Raw genomic sequence first — 19,412 nt, 5'->3', positions numbered from 1 at the left:
CAAACATTCGTATAGCTGCAGGTAGTAAAAGTTGCTGTCCAATAGTAAAAGGCTTTTTTGTTTTTGCTATCAAATATGAAACTTAATACGATGCCAATAGATATTTATTATTCAAAGTAACATACTTCTCCAAAGTGTTCTTTTCTTTATTTGATGTTTGCAAAAGACGCTCAAAATATTCTATTGGCTTTTTTGATAACGTTGCATTTTTAGTATTCAAATGTCGTTGCAGTTTTGACGGTTTCATGCTTTCTATAGCCAAAACTTCTGTGCAAATTAAGCACACTAGTTGTTCTTCATTGTTGTGAGAAGAGCATGTGAAGCCATACTGCAAATATGATTCGTCATACTTTCTTTTTTTTTTTGGTTTGCTAGAAGTCGGATTTGAAGCACTGCAACTTGGTTGTGACGGTGTGGCGGACTTATTAGTTGGAATTTTAATTAGCCATTTATCCATGATGGTTAAATAATAATAAATAATTAAACAAAATGTAGTTGAACTTTAACGTAATAATTATAACAACAACTGAAAATTACACAGTAAATACACACTTGTCACTACGAAGACAAAGCTGAGTCCAAACTGAAGTACAAACAGTATGTGTAAGCTGTAAGGCAACGCGGCGTCTGGGTACTTATAATCACTAAGTTATCTTGCAAACACTGACGCCGGCGACCAGACATCAATGTCGAAGGTTCAGTTGAAAATCGAGGAGCGCGTTGTATTTATTATTTTAAATGCTACTTCCATATTTTCATTTATAGGCCCCACATAACAGTTTTGCATAACCACTTTTTTCAAAAAAAGGTTATAATAAAACTACAGTAGTATTCTGTATGATTTTTATTTGTATTTATGTTTGTATGTAGTGTGCATACTAATTTTAAAATTTTATTTATAATGATTGAAAAGTATCAGATCTTTGCGACCCCCTTTCAGTAGTCTCGCGACCCCCCTGGGGGTCGCGACCCACAGTTTAAGAAGCCCTGTCATATATCATGATATCATATATCATAATGTATCATGTTTTTGCGGATATAGTAGTTTCTGTGAAGAAAATTGTAAGATGTCTGAATCATTACCTACTAGGTAAGAAGAGCAATTGTTTGCTAGGGGATTGATTATTTGTTGTTGCTTGGGTTTTTTTTCCAGAAATAAAATAAGGAATTAGTTTTGTGGAAGATGGACTTTAACCTCAGTATCTTCATGGAATAGGTCTCATGAAAAAGGGAATAATAAAACTAGAAGAATTGTATGATTGTCCTGTGAAACCATACATCTATAAATTCTTTCAATATACCGACATTGTCTGCGCAGACAAGGTTTTAAAAGGATGCAGTTTTCTTTTTCTTAAAAAAGTCCAGAGTTTCTGAATCCCAGCGTTTAAGTCATGTGTTGACAGAGGCGGCCAAAAAGTATTGGTTTTCCTATTTGGTAAATGGTGAAAGTGCAGAGTAGTGGCTTTCCAGAAAGAAGCATCCTAATTAAAGAAAAGTAGTACCTTTAGATTCCTTATTTTATGCTCCTTTTCAACATAATATTCGTACCCTGACAATGCATCCTCCCCCCTTCTGACGGACCCATATATATGTGCAATAATATATTTCTTTGTTGTTGCTTCCATGTTTTGATTTATTGTTCAGTGGGTTTATGTTGTGTAATCTTAAAGATTTCTAGTTTATCGTGAGGGCCTGATCGAATATTGAAAAAAAAAACCATTTTAAATTAGGTTAAAAAGTGAATAATAATGGAAGAAAACGTGATAATCTGATCATCAAGGATATTCTGCACATTATAAAGCTTCAATTTTCATTGCTTTAGTGGGTTTTTTTTAGTTTATGTTTTTTAAGGAAGTAGAATACAATTTGTTCAAAGGCTATAAATATATAATGCCATGACTTTTCTATGTACTTCAATACGTACGTGAATGAAAGGGGACCATACATAATAGAGTAGAGTGGGAGGTAGAGTCAGCACAATTTCGCTGATCTTCTGGAGCCAGGAGCCATATTTTGTCTCCATAGTCCCGGATTTAGAATTTTACCCTCAGTCTATCCGTCTAAAGTCCTGGATTTGAGGCTGGTAAATACCAAGAAGGAAATTAGCTTTTCATTTACTTTTCACCTCTTTAGAAGTAAAACATCCCACCAAGTTAAGCTCATAGTTACTACTGGAGTTGAGCATCTTTTGTGCCTATGCTGGGAGCTCCTATGATAAAAATACATGTCTGGAATACTAGATATCTGGTATGCATATCTCGTAAAATTTCAGATCTGGGATTTTGAGTGGTTTAAAATTTTCGCAGCAATACGGATTTAAAGAAACTTTATTTTTGTTTCACATAGGCACCCTTAAAAAAATAATAACAATAATGATTACATTTAGATAGAGTATTGAATGACAAATCTCATGTTTTGTTCATTTTTTGGGTGCTCAACATGGAAGATTCTCTTGTATCTCAACTTGCCTATTATTCTTCAAATAAATTCAAACATAATCTTTTTTGGCTTTTATACTGCTTTTTGGTAGGTTTATATCATAGGGCTATTATGAGCTGATTATAAGATAGCTAAGCTATGATTAAAGTGAAAGAACCATATTCTTGGCTCCATAGTGAAAAAAAGAGCCATATTCTTGGCTCCATAGTCCTAGATTTAAGCTGTTAAATACTAAGAAGGAACTTTCTTCCTCTTTCAGGTTTTATTTCTGATAATTATGAAACAGTTAATTTTTTATTTTAAAAGCTGTAGAACTACACCTGCATATAAATGGTACCTTGGATACACTGGGGAGTATTTACCATGACAAAAAAAAAGAAAAGAAAAAAACCCATTGATCAATTCAAATTTATGGATGCCATTAAAAAAGTGAGATCTTTCCAGCTTTTGTGTTGGTAGTTTATGACAATTATAGTGTTTCTAAGACCTTCCCAGATGAAAAGCTGGCTTAACATCTATTGAAATGTTTATTTTTGCTAAGGTAATGCTATTAGACATGGTATGTTTATACATTAATGGAGAGTTAAAACTTGAAAACACAGGGAAGGGTGGAATAAATAGAATAATTTACGTAATAGAAAAGTTACGAGCTCCTGCTCGTAACTTTTGATGGGTAGGGCTAAACTTGATTATACTTATATATTTAAAATTAGCGTAAAAATCTGATTCTTTTGATGTATCTATTGGTATTAAAACTCCGTTTTTTAGAGTTTTGGTTACTTTTGAACCGGGTCGCTCCTTACTTACTCGCTCGAACTGTTTGATTACCCTGTTCTGTACATCAATTCAGTAGTTTATAAATTGTTAGCGAGTTGCGTGGTTGTATGTGGTAACACATTTTCTCCTTTTCCTTCTATAATGGAGGAATGTTTTGTTGTATGTTTTGCTATCCTATTGGGTTTCCTCTTTCCTGTTTGATGCAGAGTGGTTAGCATGCTAGGTTTGAAACTCTTTGTCCTTGAGGGACATTGGTTCGAGTACTGGTTCTGCTGGTTATTTGGTTTGGAAAGGGGGTCAATGGCATGTGCTCGAAAGCTCGGCCAGTGTTGACCCAGCTCTAAATGGGTACGAGGAGAAATTTGAGGAAGGTAAACAGGAAGGGTTTGCGAAAGCACAGGTGTCTGCCCCCCCCCCCCCATTGCAATTCCTGGCTTAAGGGTTATGAACAGAGATTAAAACCACCGGAAGGGACTATCTTCCAGTGCCGTATTCTTTGCCTTTTTTTACCTTTGGTATATGTGTCCTATATTTCCATTTCAGTTGAATTCAATTAGTATCCTTTATTAATTGCTCTTTTTTTGCAGGGCCAAAGCTTTATTTGCCTTCCAAGACATAGATGGTGTTGATGTCTGTTTCTTTGGGATGCATGTTCAAGAATATGGTTCAGACTCGCCAATGCCAAATACGAGAAGAGTTTACCTTGCCTATCTTGATTCTGTGCACTTCTTTCGACCTAAGCCATTAAGGACGGCTGTTTACCATGAAATATTGCTTGGCTATCTGGACTATGTCAAACAACTTGGGTATACAATGGCCCATATTTGGGCTTGTCCTCCGTCCGAAGGTGATGACTATATTTTCCATTGTCATCCACCAGAACAAAAGATTCCCAAACCAAAGCGACTACAAGAGTGGTATAAAAAGATGCTTGATAGAGGAATTATTGAAAGAATTGTTCTCGATTACAAAGACATTTTGAAACAGGCTGTTGAAGACGACTTAAGTATTCCAGTGGGACTGCCATATTTTGAAGGAGATTTCTGGCCGAATGTAATTGAAGAAAGCATTAAAGAGCTTGATCAAGAAGAGGAGGAACGGAGACGGCAAGAAGCTGCTGAACTAGCTGCTCAAGATGAAGGAGAAATTGGCCCCGATGGAAGCAAAAAAGGAAGTAAAAAGAAACAAAAAATGAACAAAAAGGCAACGCAAAGAAAGAGCAGCAAAAAATCGGGTAGTGATCAGTCCGGCAATGATCTTTCAGGCCGAATTGTTGCAACAATGGAAAAACATAAAGAAGTTTTCTTTGTGATCCGTTTGCATTCGGCGCAGAGCGCAGCTAGTCTAGGACCAATTCAAGACCCAGATCCGTCAATGACATGTGATCTAATGGATGGTCGTGATGCTTTTTTAACAATGGCACGTGATAGACATCTCGAGTTCTCCTCAATGAGGCGAACAAAGTATTCAACAATGGCTTTAATTTATGAATTGCACAATCAAGGACAAGATAAATTTGTGTATACGTGCAATGCTTGTAAGGCTCAAGTGGAAACACGGTGGCATTGTAAAGAATGCGATGATTTTGATTTATGTGTCAACTGTTATAAAGTGGAGAAACATCCTCATAAGCTGTATAAATACGGTTTTGATCTCGATGATGGGGGAGCTGCATCAGACAATGGGCCTGCCAAAAACCCTGTGGTACGTTACTATTCTCATTTTATTTTTAAATATTCCAAAATCTCCTTCTCCCCCCCCACATCAAGAAAAAACTAGAAGATCTGGAAGCAGAATATTTCTCTTTACGTTCCTTCTTTCTTTTAGTTTTAATTTTTCCAATAAAAGAAAAAGCCAATGCTTTTCATCAAGACTGTATCCAGGGGGGAGGGGATACTGGGTTTGAACCCCACATCCCTGAAATTTATGTCTAACCCGATAAAAAAGTAACAAATGCATATAAACTAATCTTTAATATGTTTTGTAAAGATTTTTCTGTACTTTTGCTTTTTTGTACTTTTTTTTACTTTTGCCAAAAAAATTTCCAGCTAAGTAAGAATCATTTTGAAGCTTTTTTTTAAATTTAAATGCTACTTAACAAAGAAACTGTTATTTTTCCATTCCAAAAACTTCTATTACTTTTTTTTCAGTTTTTTCTTATTTATTCATTTATTTATTTTACTTTTTTTTATAACATCTTATTGTACCAAGTGCATTGGAAATGAAACCTGATTATCTGAATGTCAGTATAGAGTGCATTCAAATAGGGAATGAAGGTAAAAATAATCGCTGAATTGTTAAAACAACCTTATTTTTATTCATACAGGAGACTTATAAATTGTCATCCAGTATAGGGTGCAGTCAAATAGGAAATAAGGTAAAAGTAACTGCCGAATTGTTAAAATAACCTGAATTCTGTTTATTTAGGAGGCACGTAAATTGTCAATACAGAGGTGTATTCAGTCATTGGTACATGCTTGTCAGTGTCGAAATGCCAACTGTCATCTGCCAAGCTGCCAGAAAATGAAACGTGTTGTAAGCCACGCCCGACCATGTCGGAAAAAGACTAATGGAGGATGTCCCATTTGCAAACAACTTATTGCCCTCTGTTGCTATCATGCCAAAAATTGTCCAGTAAGTACTTTGTTTCTGTTTTTTCTTCTTTTTTTTCTTTTTTTTCTATATATATATATATATATATATATATATATATATATATATATATATATATATATATATATATATATATATATATATATATATATACTTTTTTGTCTTCTTTATTTATTACGTTATTTGTAAATCCTACCAACCCAGATTTCGAAGTCTTATCTTCTGAAGAAAAATTCTACTTTGCTAATTGGTTGATAAGGAATATCTTGAGTAATAGGATAGTATGTAAAGTATTATTAAAGCATTCCTGAATGTTGAGTTTAAGTCGCCTTATTTTGAAAGTGTTACAAATGAGCTTCATCAAAGCCCTATTTCTGTAACTTTGGGTCTTAGAAGGCAAAATAATAATTGAAGTGAATGAAAAGATTTAAATTTAAGATGAAAATGTCGAATGCCCATTCAAAATTACATAGGTTTCAGGGGAATTTCTTTGGAAAATTTAGAACTTAAAAATAAAATCTAAATACTAAATGTTTCTGTCGATTTCATCATGTTTTCTCAAGGATTCCTTGAGGGTATAGGTGTGTGGGTCCTTGGACAGAGATTTCTCTTTATCGTCCCTCTTATTTCCTGGTTTTGTGGGGGTATTCTCGTCTATAAATAAAAAGTAGCGAAGGTAATAGTTAATTTTTCTCTGTTTACCCATTCTCTAAATCCTATGTTTACCCGTAAATTTAGTCTTCCTAGACCTATGCTCCGAAACGGTCAGTATTTTTCTCTTTTTAATAACTTAATTATTTTTTATTCATATAATTGATTAATCGCTCATTAATTTTTGCAGTTAATTATATTTTATATTTTATTTTAACATATATTTTTCAGCAGTTTCTTTGGTTAAGAATAGAATTTTGATGAAAGGATAAAACAAAAAAGTCCAAAAGTCAAATCCTCTACTTTTTTAGATCGACTTTTAACTGTGTGTGTTCGTATTAAAATCTTTTGGAGGATGATGAGACTTCTCATCCTCTACCAAAAAAGGTTCTATTAAATAATAAATTATGTGAGCATACTACGAAGTAGATAATAGGCCTTCCCAAGAATTAAAAATTACGATGAACTAAAATCCAAAGAATTTTTTGTCGAGATTTTTCATGAAAAAATAATATAATCTTCCTTTAATTTTTACTGAAATATTCTTAATTTTGCATCTAAGTTCAAAAATTTGTTTTTTTTGGGGGGGGGGGCGACTCTCTTTTTATGGATTTGGCCAGTTATTGTCTTAAAAAGCCAGGTACACAGAGTGAAAAAACAAGGTAGTAGTTGTTAGGTAGATAACTACCTAACAACTACCTAAGTTCCTAAGTTAACTACCTAACTTGTTAGTTAGGTAGTTCCTTGGAAAACTCGTGAGGGCAAAAAAGACTGAGCTGTTTTCCTGTATGTGGTTTAGAAGGTGATTGAAGTTTTGGGTGCAAGGGTCTCCCAATACAGAATAGTTGATAGATACTGATTAGTTTGCCCCCGCCCCCTCTGTACGTGTCAATGATTTTGTACGAGTGGTCAATTTTTCATGAAAATTAAATTATTTTTTTTAGAATTCCCTAATGATGTTTGGCTTAAAAATGAATAATGCAAATCAGTTTACAGTACTTGGTGTTGCCGCCAAATCCAAAGATTAAAAGAAAATTGAATACAGAATCCTAGTTGCAAAAATTAACTGAGATATGTATCTAATGGATATGATTGAGGTCCAAATGAGCACAATAGATGTATCAGTTCATATGAGCTTTTTACCTGAATTTTAAGACGAATTTACGAGTATAAAACATAAAGCATTTTTTAGGGGAGGAGGGAGGGTCAACCCAATAATCCTCCTCCCCTCCCCTGAGTGCGATATTAAAACATTTTGAAGGGTGAATAGTGAGTCTTGTATTTTTTAGTCTCTGTTAAACAAAATCTTATTTTGCAGGAAAACAAATGTCCAGTACCATTTTGTCCTAGTATTAAGGCAAAATTAAAGCAGCAACAACTTCAGCAGCGATTGCAGCAACAGCAGCTAATGAGAAGACGAATGGCCATGATGACTGGACGTTCCATTACTGGAATGACACCAAGTGGCTCAGGAGGCCCACCTTCTTCTCCACAAGAATCTGAATCCGGATCTGGAGGCATGATGATGCCTCCTCCACATCAGCCAGGAGTCGGAATGAAACCTCACGGGCCGCCAGCCAATGTACTACAGGTAGTCAGACAGGTAATTGGTAGTTCCCACAGCATTAGTCGCTTATCCATTTTTGCTTGAGCCTTGGCATTGCATTTGAGCATATATGATGACTTGAATCATCAACTTTTGCAAAGGCTGTGGGATTGTATTTCGTTAGCCTTGAAATAGTCTGGCTTTTTTTTGCTTGTTTTATTGTTTGTTTGATCAATGCTGGGAACTAATCAATTAGCTTTTTAATTTTGTTGCTTCATTTAACTACTTTATTCTTTCGTTTTCTCTTTTTACTTTTCTCCTTTTATCTTCATATTTTCTTTTACTTATTCCAAATTCGTCTTTAAAACCTTCATTCTTTCTCTTTTTCGTATATTTTATACCGATGTTGACTAGAAGGGTTAAATCCAATAACATCGTATGGCATTTCTAACCTTGTTAGATATTTTTAAAATCTCGCTTTGTCATTATCCTACCCTTTTTCCACGGTTGCCGCCTTTGGTACTAATTTACCATGTATGGCACTTTTTATGCAAATTCTTATCTAAGCAATTTGATATATCTTTGAAGGAATTAGAACTCTATTACCGCACGGGGTATATTTTTGAGTAAATATACAACACTTAATGTACCTATGGGGCATAAAATTTTTTTCTGGGTGTCAAACCTGCCTTTGCCAGAAAAAAATTCTAAACTTGTTTTAGTTAAAAAATAAAATAAATAGATAACAATAAAGTTAATGAAAATACATAGAAAATATGATCAGTCAAAATTTTGTTAAAAAGTCAAAAAGAAAAAAAAATAGATAAACATAAAATTAATGACTAATTTTCCTAGCTATTATATAACTCAACAAAACTCTTCCGACATCTTTCACGTTTAGTGGGGATGGGAGTTAGTTTGGGGATTTTTTGTGATTTTTACGGGACGGTCTTTTGCGGGCGGGAAGGTAGGGTTCGGGGATGATGAAAAGTAATCGAGAAACAGACAGGGTCTTGGTACGGAAACGAAGGCATAGGAGATTCCTTCTCTCGGTCAACGTGTTGAGCTTGAACTTCCTAATTGGATAATGATTTGGAACCCTCCCATTTATGATTCTAAGTGCTCGTTTTTTTACGTTTTTGATCTTATAAATATGCCTGAAGAAAGACTGAAATGCCACACAGGACAAGCAAATTTCAGTATTGGCCGAATAAAAGAACAATAAGTTGGAGAAGATCCTTAGGGGGGGCAAGAAAATTTTAACAAAAGTTTTAGAAGGGAAACTGAAGGGGAAGCTTGTTTAAGGATATTTTGAACATAGGCCTCCCACTTCAAGTCAGCAGTTATTGTCACCCCAAGTAGTGGAATGCATGTGACAGATACTTTGGGAGGAATGTTGTTTGTGAAACTAGTGGGTGATTAAAAATTAACTGTCATAGCTGACGATTTATTAGGGTTAACTTTCATCTTTGACAAAGAAACCTCCTGTGTGACATTGTCAAGTAATGTCATAATTGAGCCTTCAATATTTCGTCGACAAACCTCAAGTGCAGATGGGTCGTCCATATGCTTCCATCGCTGTATGTGGTCAGTCATGAGGGTAGTAATCAATAAAAGCAACAAAATAAGATCCATCAGGGTTCCCTGGGGGACCCCACAAAAAATAGGAAGGGAATCGGAATAAACATTTTTATGTTCAAGCACTTGAGAACGATTTGTTAAAAAGAGACAAAAATTTTAACTAAAAAGGGACACTTGAAACTCAGTCAGAAGTTTATTTACAAGAATATTATGGTCAATTTGTGGCCAGTTAGGTCAAACGTTTTCTGGAGATCAATTGGTAAAAGATTCCATCAAGTATCAGGGTTTTCAAGACTTTTAAGAATGGTGTCAAGAAGACTGACAAGGTAGTGTGAAGCAGATGTCTCTGAAAATTTATAATTATTGCTTGGGTGTTAACCCATATTGAGAAGTTTGTTTACGAACTTTTGGCATATATTTTACTGTATCCATAACTATTATAATACGAGTGATACAGTGATTCGACCCCTTGAAATTAGCTGTCAAAAATTTTTCAGACTGCCATGTCTAGCAGCGTAATGCAAAAGCTGTTTTCTGTCTTCTGTTCTGCCATTTGGGTCTGCTACATTTTCCAATAGATATACAGTTGCTCTTATTTGACTATTATCCATATGTAATACCGTTTTATGTAAAAATTTAAGGGTCTTATGTAGGATTCTTTGAAAGTAGCTGCTGGCAAATGTCTAGACTGCCCCTTCAATGGAACATTTTTTTTTTAACTGACAAAAAAAATTATCCTATCAACGATCGCTAAAGTCGTTGCAACGATAAGTTACGATTGAAATATTTCTGTTACACATGATCCCACAAGGCAGTGTAGTTTCATACGGAAAACGGCTTCCAGTTTTTAGCTTATAGTTACTTTTGACTTGGCAGGAAAAAACGTCATATTTTTATGCTAAAACTTTAATAATGTGCATAAGAGATGACAGTAGGAGTAACTAGCACCCCCCGTCTTTCCCTAACGGAAAGACCGGCAAAAGGTACAAAGTGTTGGATCATTCCAAGTAAACATGACTTCGATGGTACATGAAATTTTACTTAATTTTTTTAGCTTTGTTTATGATTTGTTTTTCTATCGTTCTTTTTTTTTCTAACATACATATGAACATACCTATTATTTAAAATATTGAACCCTTATTCTTGCATACTTCAGGTACAAGAGGAGGCTGCGAGACAACAAGCACCTGCTCCTTCAGTCGGCTACGGAAAAGGTGGCCCAGGAACGATGGGGATCCCTCAACAGGGGATGATGAACCAACGACCCATGGGAATGCAAGGTCAAATGCAGGGAAATGCAATGTCTCCCATGACATCTCCGGTAATGCAGAACCAGAATCGAATGCTGCCTACTATAGATCAATGGGGAAATAGGTATGCCCTCTCTCTCTCTCTCTCTCTCTCTCTCTCTCTCTCTCTCTCTCTCTCTCTCTCTCTCTCTCTCTCTCTCTCTCTCTCTCTCTCTCTCTCTCTCTCTCTCTCTCTCTCTCTCTCTCTCTCTCTCGTCTCTCTTTCTCTTTTTCTGTCTTTCTCTCTTATTCTTCTGTAATATTTGTTTATTTTCAACTGGATTTTGTTTTGACTATAATTCTCTGATCTGTCAGTCAGTTATTGGAGGGGGACTAATTTCTGAATCCGTAAAAATTTGTAGTGGTATTTAAAAAATAGATTTCTTTATTAACCACTAAAAAGGAATGTGAATTGCTAAGAAATTGTACCTGACAAACCTCTATAATAGAAATATCAGTTGATAAAGATTTTGTTTGTGTGTGATAAAGGTAAAAGTTTGTTCATATTTTATTAATATAACTTGTTTTCATGCAAAGCTTTGCACTTATTTTTTTTTTTCGTTTCATGTAATGGTGTAGCAATTAGTATATAATCTAGTATTTGTAATTCCTTTTTTTATTTTGATTAATCATTTAGAAAGGGAAAAAGTTCAATAGCATTTTCTCTTACAGGTTCCCAAATCCTTCCAATATGGGGAATCAGCAAAATCCAGGAATTCGTCAGCAAATAAACATGATGCAGCAGCAACAAGCTCAAATGCCTCAGCAGCAACAAGTCATGAATGTTGTTCCTACAAATCAGGGCCAGTCTGGTGTCCCTGGTCCTAGTCAAGTTGCACAAAGACCACTCCCCCAAGCTTTACAGGAACTGTTGACGACCTTGAAACGGCCACAATCTCCACAGCAGCAACAACAGGTACATTTTAGTATAAATGATATTTCTTGTTGAGTTAAAAGGAATAAAATGATTTCCTGTTTGTTACACATTGTATTTCGTACCAGCGCTCCATGCAAAGACTATGTTCCGATAGGAATCGAAATCTGCTTTGGGAGTAGGATTTCATGTTGCCCAGTGGAAAAATGATGGGCAAATAAATTGCAATAAAATCAATGGGCAAATAAATCATTTTTCCCAGTGGAAAAATGATGGAAAAAATGACGGGCAAATATTTAATATGTTTCTGTTTTGTATCACTAGTCAAAGAGTTGTTTTCTGTTTGGTAAAATTGTGTTTCGAATTTTGCGGTGGGGGGGGGTCAACTTGCAATAATGGAAAAAGTCTTTTGACCAATCGAGTCTTTCAAGGAACCATTATATTTTTTCAAAGACGTCTAACAGTCCTGTATGCTGGAGGTGGGGGTGAGCTAAATCTTAGCTAAAAACAATAGAAATTAGCCCCATGGTGTAACACAATCTATTTAGTTTTTTAAAAGGGTACTGGAACTTTGGAATTTTGTTGGAATGATCTATCCGTAGATGTTTTTGACAACTAGTTTGATATGAGCAATTGTGCTGAAGAAAAGAAAGATGTTATTGACAGTTTTTCTCAGAAAAAAAGAAGCAAAAGTCCATGTTTTTGGTTGTAGGAACTTCAAACTTCGGTATACAGTTCTTGACCAGGCTAGAGGGGTTCATAAAAATAGACGCTTTGAAATAAACTTATACCAGACAACAAACAGCCAAATAAATTTTGTCAGTTTAAGTCTCACTTGGGTTATGGTTCATGACCAGGTTAATATTCATTGTGTTCCTGTAATGTATTCTTAAGATTATCCCTCTTTTAGGGGCGTTTTCTAAAATTATACAAGCGTTCTTATCCAAATGGCTTGATGTGCAGCTTTAAGATTTATGAATTTCAAATATCCATCAAGTTTAGTAAAATTTATAGTTAGAGTTTCTATTACAAAATAATACTTGGTAGGGAGACAGACTTTCATGTTCTAATTGAATGTATTATAGCTAATTTTTGTATCACTGAAGCTACTTCTTCTGTGTTGCTTCCCTTAATTTTCAATTGTATGTTACGGTTTATATCCGAAGGTTACCCAAAAATCACGCGTGATGTTTCTTTTTGACCAGACAAAACTATCTTCAAATTTGCATACTGATTTTATTGTCTATTACAATAACCTGTTGAGTAAAGTTCCACTCAAATGTTTCCTATGACTCCCGGTCCGTACAAGTTCAACGTTTAAATCCTCAACGACCAAACATAATTTAACCTGTTGAACAACTGCAACTTGTTGTCTTTCGTTGTTGTCACTAGTGCTGTCTTTCCGCTCAATAATTAGTCTTTTCTTGTTAGTATTCAAGGAAGACAATCTACTAGCTTGAATTCACATGATCTTGGAGGATGATTAATTTTGTAAATTTATACGCCATGTTGTTGATGTATGCGCCAAGTTGGAAATGTATATTTGGGTTGTTTAATGCGCATGGCACTTTGCTCTGACTGGATTTTCTTCTTTCTTTTTCTTCTGTATTTTCAGCCATAGAACTTTTGAGGGATAAAAAATAATTTATTTGCTGTCAATATTTGAATATATTTACTATATAAATCCCTCTGTCGAGTTTTATGACAAGTATTAATATGATAATTGATAATTGACATTAATCATCTGAAATGGTTCTATTTTCTCTATAAAAGGTTTGCTGAGCTTTGATTGGTCTTGTGCATTGTAAACACAATTTCATCATTTCAGCTGTCACCTTCTGTTGAAGAGGGACAAGTCTGTTGGATCTGGCTCAGACCCCCTCAAAAAAGTAGACTCGCAAGCAGAAAAAAATATTGGCAAGACGAATAAAGAAATCTATTTTCTTTCGAAAATTTCACTTGATCGAATATAGAACAATTAAAGCAAAGAAAAAATGTCCTCTCTGCAATGCGGAGAAGGATGTTCTGGTCCATTTTCTTCTGAGGTGTCTCGAGCTATCTCAAATTAGGGCCAATTGGCTAGATGGAAATTTTGATGAGCTACTTCTTGAAATCTTTATATCAAAGACTCCACAAACGATTGCTATGGTGTGAAATTTTATGTTGAAGGCGATAAAGGGGAGGCGCAAACGTCGCAATCAAGATTCAATTAATTAATCATCATTTTATTCATACTAAAACACTATTACAAACGTGAAACGTTTATTCGGCCCGAGAAGCTTGGCTTGTTGTGGGCCACGCAATGCAATTGTAAAACACGAAAGAGTCATAAAAATGCGCTAAATCAGACAATACATACAATATAAACATGAAGGTGAATGTACTCTAGAAAAAAAAAAGAAAATATGTAATAATAATAATAATAGCAATAAACAGACCAACCAAGTTGGCGTTAGGGCATGAAACAAAAAAGAAAGACTGGGACTTTAACAGTTAGGAAGGTTCCTGAAAATAATTTTAGAAGAAAAGGAAAAGTATATTAGTTGGGATAGAATTCGAAAAAGAGAAAATGAGGAAAATAAATAAGAAGCACAAATGTTTTTTTTCGAGTTCAAGCATTTTGCAGATAGATGGATCACCACTTTTTTGAATATGGCCTTGGGTCTTCCAATACAAATTGTGTAATATATATTTATATATATTATAGTACCGGATCAGAATTGGCATCACGACAAATAATAGCAATAAACTCAATATACTTCTATTATCTTGTGTACAAACTGTTAAGGTCAAATCCGAGGGGGGGGGCAAATTTCTTTTGACTCGAGTATTTCAGTACGCTTTCTGAAGCCGAAATACATAAATCCTATTTAGAGACTATGTGCTTAACCACTATGCCCATGACTACTGACCCCCCCACCACCAAAAAAAATGTTCAAGATCAAACAACTTGTTAACGAGAGTGGGATTTCCTGAGCAGGGGATAATGAATGGGTGTCCATAGGAAACAGAAAAAAGTTTTTTTGTAAAGTTGAAGGTCTAGGACACATAATTCGCCAATAATAATTTCAAGCATGTGAAAGAAGTTCAGGTTCTGATTTTCATTTCAAGTTAGGTCACATTTCGATTAGGTTCCGTCACGTCCTAACTGCAGGCTAATTAATTGTCATTTCAGGGTAATATCTATTTTGAGAGGTTTGAAAAGAAAACTCAGGGCACTTGTCCACTCCGCATTATTGGTAAAAATGGGTTCATTCTTTTTTTTTTCAGATGCCGTAGTCTATCCAACTATGAACGTCCATTTTCAAAGGAGGAGGGCGGATAGAGTATTATAAATTATGAGATCGATACCTAAATTAGTTTTTTTTTTGTAAATTTTAATTATATTGATTTCGGTTTAAAGGAACCTAAAACCCAGCTAGCGTATTGATTCTTTCATGGTCTTCTGCTATACCCTTTTGCTTATGCCAGTTTTCTTTTTATTTGTTTATTTTCTTTTTTCTTTATTTGTGTTATGTTTATGGTCTTGGAGGCTTTTTAAACAAGTCCGTCTATCTGTCTACAGCCATAAATCGAGTTGATCACTTTTTCCTGTGTTCCTCAGAGTTTTCAATAACAAACCTCTTTCCTAGACCCCCTCCCCATCCCATTGTCAAGGATATAGCCTCCCTTTAGACACATAGAATGCCTTTCAGTTGTTTAAAAGAAGTTGTGACATACTCTCTGTAGGAGATTGTAGCAACTCCTGTATAACCTGATTTAGATCTCATAAGTGTAGTATTAAATTCCTTGTCTTAACTCTATTTTTAATACTTTTCTTGATTATTTTTATTCATGTTTTAGGTGTTGCAAATACTGAAAAGTAACCCTCAGCTAATGGCCGCTTTTATAAAGCAGAGAGCAGTGCTTCAGAAGCAGAACGAAGGTCAACAACAGCAGCAGCCGGGCAATGCGATGCAACTTCCCAACCTTCCTAACAGCATCATGGGAAGTTTAGGCCAGCAAGGAGGTATGAGCCCAATAAACCAAATGAACGTCTCTACAATCCAACAAGGAAACATGCAGCAGCAAGGGAATCAAAATTTGATGCAGGGAAATATGCAAGTACAACAACAGCCACAAGGAAATAATATGGGCCAACCTAATGCTCAACAGAATCAGTGGTATCGACAACAACAGTTAATGCAGTTACAGCAGCAACAACAGAGACAAAACCCCCAAGGCTTTCAGCAGCCAACTTTGCCTCCATATAGCCAGAGGCCAAGGCATCCAGGCCAAGGAATGTCTTTCAATGCTGAGCAATTCACTCAGGGGCAGTATCAGCAGATGATGCAGCCAGGAGTGAAAGCTAGTGTATCAGCAATGTCTCCTCAACTACAAGGAATGATGATACCAGGTGCCTCGCCTCAACATCTAATGCATACCGTACGGTCACCCCCACCAGGGCTCCCACAAGCCGTCAGGTCTCCACAGCCTAATCCATCTCCAAGGGGCGGAATTCCTGGTGTTCAAATCCCTGTGCCGTCACCTAGACAACCAATGCCTTCACCAAGAATGGCTGCTCCTTCTCCTCATCACCCCTCTCACTCTCCGCACCCAATGGGAGTGTCTAGTATGGATCATGAAATGCTGTTGCCTCAGTTAGGACCTGGCGGTCAGGTCCAAATGGCAATGCAAAGTCCTGCAATGGGACAAATGGGGATGCATAGTCAAAATCAACATGATGATGGAGCACCTTTAACCCCACAGGAGACTTTATCGAAGTTTGTAGAGACTTTGTAGGTAGACTAATAGGCCTAAGCTGTTGTTTAGACACTGCCACGGTTGTGTACTGGTTAGCTCTGTGGTCCTGAGCTGCTGTGATTACCTTGTTCAATAGAGCAATATCAGTGAACATTCTAAATGGCTCGAGTACAAAGCAACAGACAGCAATTGTCTGCCTGCTCAATTGTCCATGTCTGCACGAGTTGATCAACTTGTGCCACCCGAGACCAAAGTTATATGAAATTTGAATTCTGTTGAGATTTGTTGGGTTAAAGTTGTGACTCATATTGTGTTGAATTGTTCGGTGAAATTCCTATTTGATCAAAAGACAAATGTTACTAGTGTAACATTTTTTGGTTTTGTTTGTTTTTTTCTTTCATTTTTATAACTATTATATTTTCAAGTTATAGCTTTTCGGATTTCGTACTCGCCCAGTTATTGAGCGTGTGGTTAATATAGAAAAGAGACATTATTTTTTGTATATATTGCGGTACGCTTGTTTCGTTGGTCTTCACAGTGAATGTAGATATTTGGTTTTAGCATATGCATCGTTTGTAATAATTACGACTAGTTATTGATTTATTTTGGAATTGGATCTCATTATTGCAAAGATTTGTCTGTCAATGGCTAACATTCCCATAATAGGTGTGCTGGTTTTGAGTTCTATGGAAATATCTTGCCATTTGCTGAGGGATTCGGGTGATAATTTGACAAAAAAAAATTGAGTCTCTGTAGAAATTTGGACCTTGTTTTTATTATTATTATAGTAAAGACTAAATGGAATTAATGTTGCCTGTAATGAAGCCTTTAAAATACGGAAAATAAATAATGAAAACAACGATAGATCGTTTGCCAGTGAGCTTACTCAAAAACCATTAGGTATTTTCGTTAGCTTTTTGGGTGTAACATTTCAAGAGGACCAACCTTTATAGTCCAATAGTACAATTCAAGTATCGTAATTGTAATTGTTTTTTTTTTTTTTTATGGCAGCTGAAGTACTAAGCCTGTTTAATGTCGAATAGTTTTTTGTTTTGTTTTTTTGCCAGCTTTGGGAACTCATAGGGGAGGGGGAAGGGTCTGTATGTTCAGGTATAAAACTTTAATCCTGATAGGAGTAAATATCATGTGAAGTAAATTTGTATTGTTCATTTGAAAAGCAATAGAAATTTTTCGTGATTTAATGTAAGCGATTATTGACGCCTAAAGGAAGGTTACTTTTTTTTTATAAAAATTGAAATTGTGTAAAGCGTTTTATTGTAAGAGCTTATTTACAATTACAGTTTTGTTATTAAAATGACTGTTTCTTTGTTTTAACGAATCATTTATGAATCACATAAAAACTTTTTTTTTAGAAACTTACATTCTTACATGTTTGACTGCAAAGAGCGATTGTTTATTAAACTGACTGTTTCTTTGTTGATGTTTAAGAATCTGTTAGTTTTTATGTGATTCATGTTGAAACTGAAATCCCTTTATTATTAGCCTAACAATATATTTATTGAAATTCATTTAATTGGAACTGAAATTCCATCGTTTTTGTGGCATGATATTCCAAATAGATTAATTATTGCTTTTACTCAATGTAACAAAGGCATGAGTCATTAATTTGTGCTAATTCCAAAGAACCATTTATGATTCACTTGTCAGCGCTGCTGATAAGTCCCCCTTTTCCTCAATACATGAATCTTTGAAGAGCTATTTTTCTTTTACGCAAGATGAATTTTCTTGTCATTATTGGCTGTCATTATTTATTACATAAATTTTGCGATTAGTGATGAAGGTATGGAATCGGGGGACCCGTCCAGAATAATCCCCAAGTAGTTCCGGTTTCTTTCTGTAAGCATAAGTGTTGTTCATCAGCGTGACACCTATTGTGGGATTGATTAAGCTCATTTTTTTTAGGAGAAACTATATACTTATAAATGGGCTCGGTTTCATTCAAGACATGTCGTATTGTATATAATTATTTCCATTTCTTCTACTTTTTATTTCTTTTATCTGGTGTGGTCTATGAACATTCCTCTTTTGTGAAATTTTTCTATTCCTTTCCTTCCTTTGCTGTCCTTTCAAAGTTTTCATTTAAGTGCTTTTGTTAACAATGAACGAAAAATTGTCTGTTATTTCTTATAGTTAGATATTAACTAGCTGAAGACAAGTTTTACGTTTAGTGTAAACGAAACGTCTCATATGTTTGTAAATAAGCTGTAAAGTTTTTGTCATCTTTCTATAGAAAGGTTCTTTTCTCTATTGAGCGGTTTAGAAATTGAAGACTAACGTTACAAGCGCCAAGTTGTTATTTGTTCTTTTTCACTACCGTATGTTCAATAAATAGCTATTGTATTCGAATGTTTTCTTCTATTTCTATCATTGGCTTAGTCTTTTTGTTTTGTTAAATTAATGTTCAAGTCACAACGGCGCACGCATTGGAGCTCTCCTCATGGTGGGCTATTAATTTTTCACCCCTTGTTTTCACATAATGCCGCAATTTATGCTGGCTTTAAAAATGAAAGGGCAGTACCAATAAGGGATATAATGTTATTTCATAAACCTGTCTGATAAAAATGAAACGGACAAGTTAGAAAATCAAAAGTTAGAATTGTCCCATAATTCGAATAGGATCAATACATACCACATGTTGTCTATGAGCGCCATGAGCATTCCGATAAGCGCCACTCCCATCTACCTCCTGGGATATGTCATGGATTTTCTTTTGATTTAAAAAAAAGAACACTCACAACAAAGAACTGTTTTGCATATGAAAGGATTATAAAAGACCTTAATTTGGACTGGCCCACCTTGACAAAACAAATTATTTAGCAAATTCATTATAGCTTGCATTATCATTTCCCTTGGGTAACGGATTTACCAATATCATAAT

General features: G+C 35.2%; 1 protein-coding gene across 3 annotated transcripts in view; it reads left to right on the top strand.

Moving 5' to 3' along the window:
* The window catches only part of LOC136031825 (histone lysine acetyltransferase CREBBP-like), a 61,393-nt gene extending 42,513 nt beyond the window's left edge, over positions 1-18,880 (top strand). For 2 of the 3 annotated variants that reach the window (XM_065711649.1, XM_065711651.1), the window contains 6 exons: positions 3,804-4,920; positions 5,644-5,850; positions 7,799-8,083; positions 10,764-10,981; positions 11,569-11,812; positions 15,614-18,880. In XM_065711649.1, the coding sequence (XP_065567721.1) occupies positions 3,804-4,920; positions 5,644-5,850; positions 7,799-8,083; positions 10,764-10,981; positions 11,569-11,812; positions 15,614-16,552 (3,010 nt within the window). In that variant the 3' untranslated portion in view covers positions 16,553-18,880. The remainder of the gene's footprint in view (positions 1-3,803; positions 4,921-5,643; positions 5,851-7,798; positions 8,084-10,763; positions 10,982-11,568; positions 11,813-15,613) is intronic. The other variant, XM_065711650.1, reaches the window with a different exon arrangement.
* Positions 18,881-19,412: the final 532 nt, after the last annotated feature.

This window comes from Artemia franciscana, chromosome 10, assembly GCF_032884065.1.
Source record: "Artemia franciscana chromosome 10, ASM3288406v1, whole genome shotgun sequence".
Lineage (NCBI taxonomy): Eukaryota > Metazoa > Arthropoda > Branchiopoda > Anostraca > Artemiidae > Artemia > Artemia franciscana.
The sequence above is the reverse complement of the archived record's forward strand: the minus strand, read 5'-3'. Positions and strand labels throughout refer to the sequence as shown.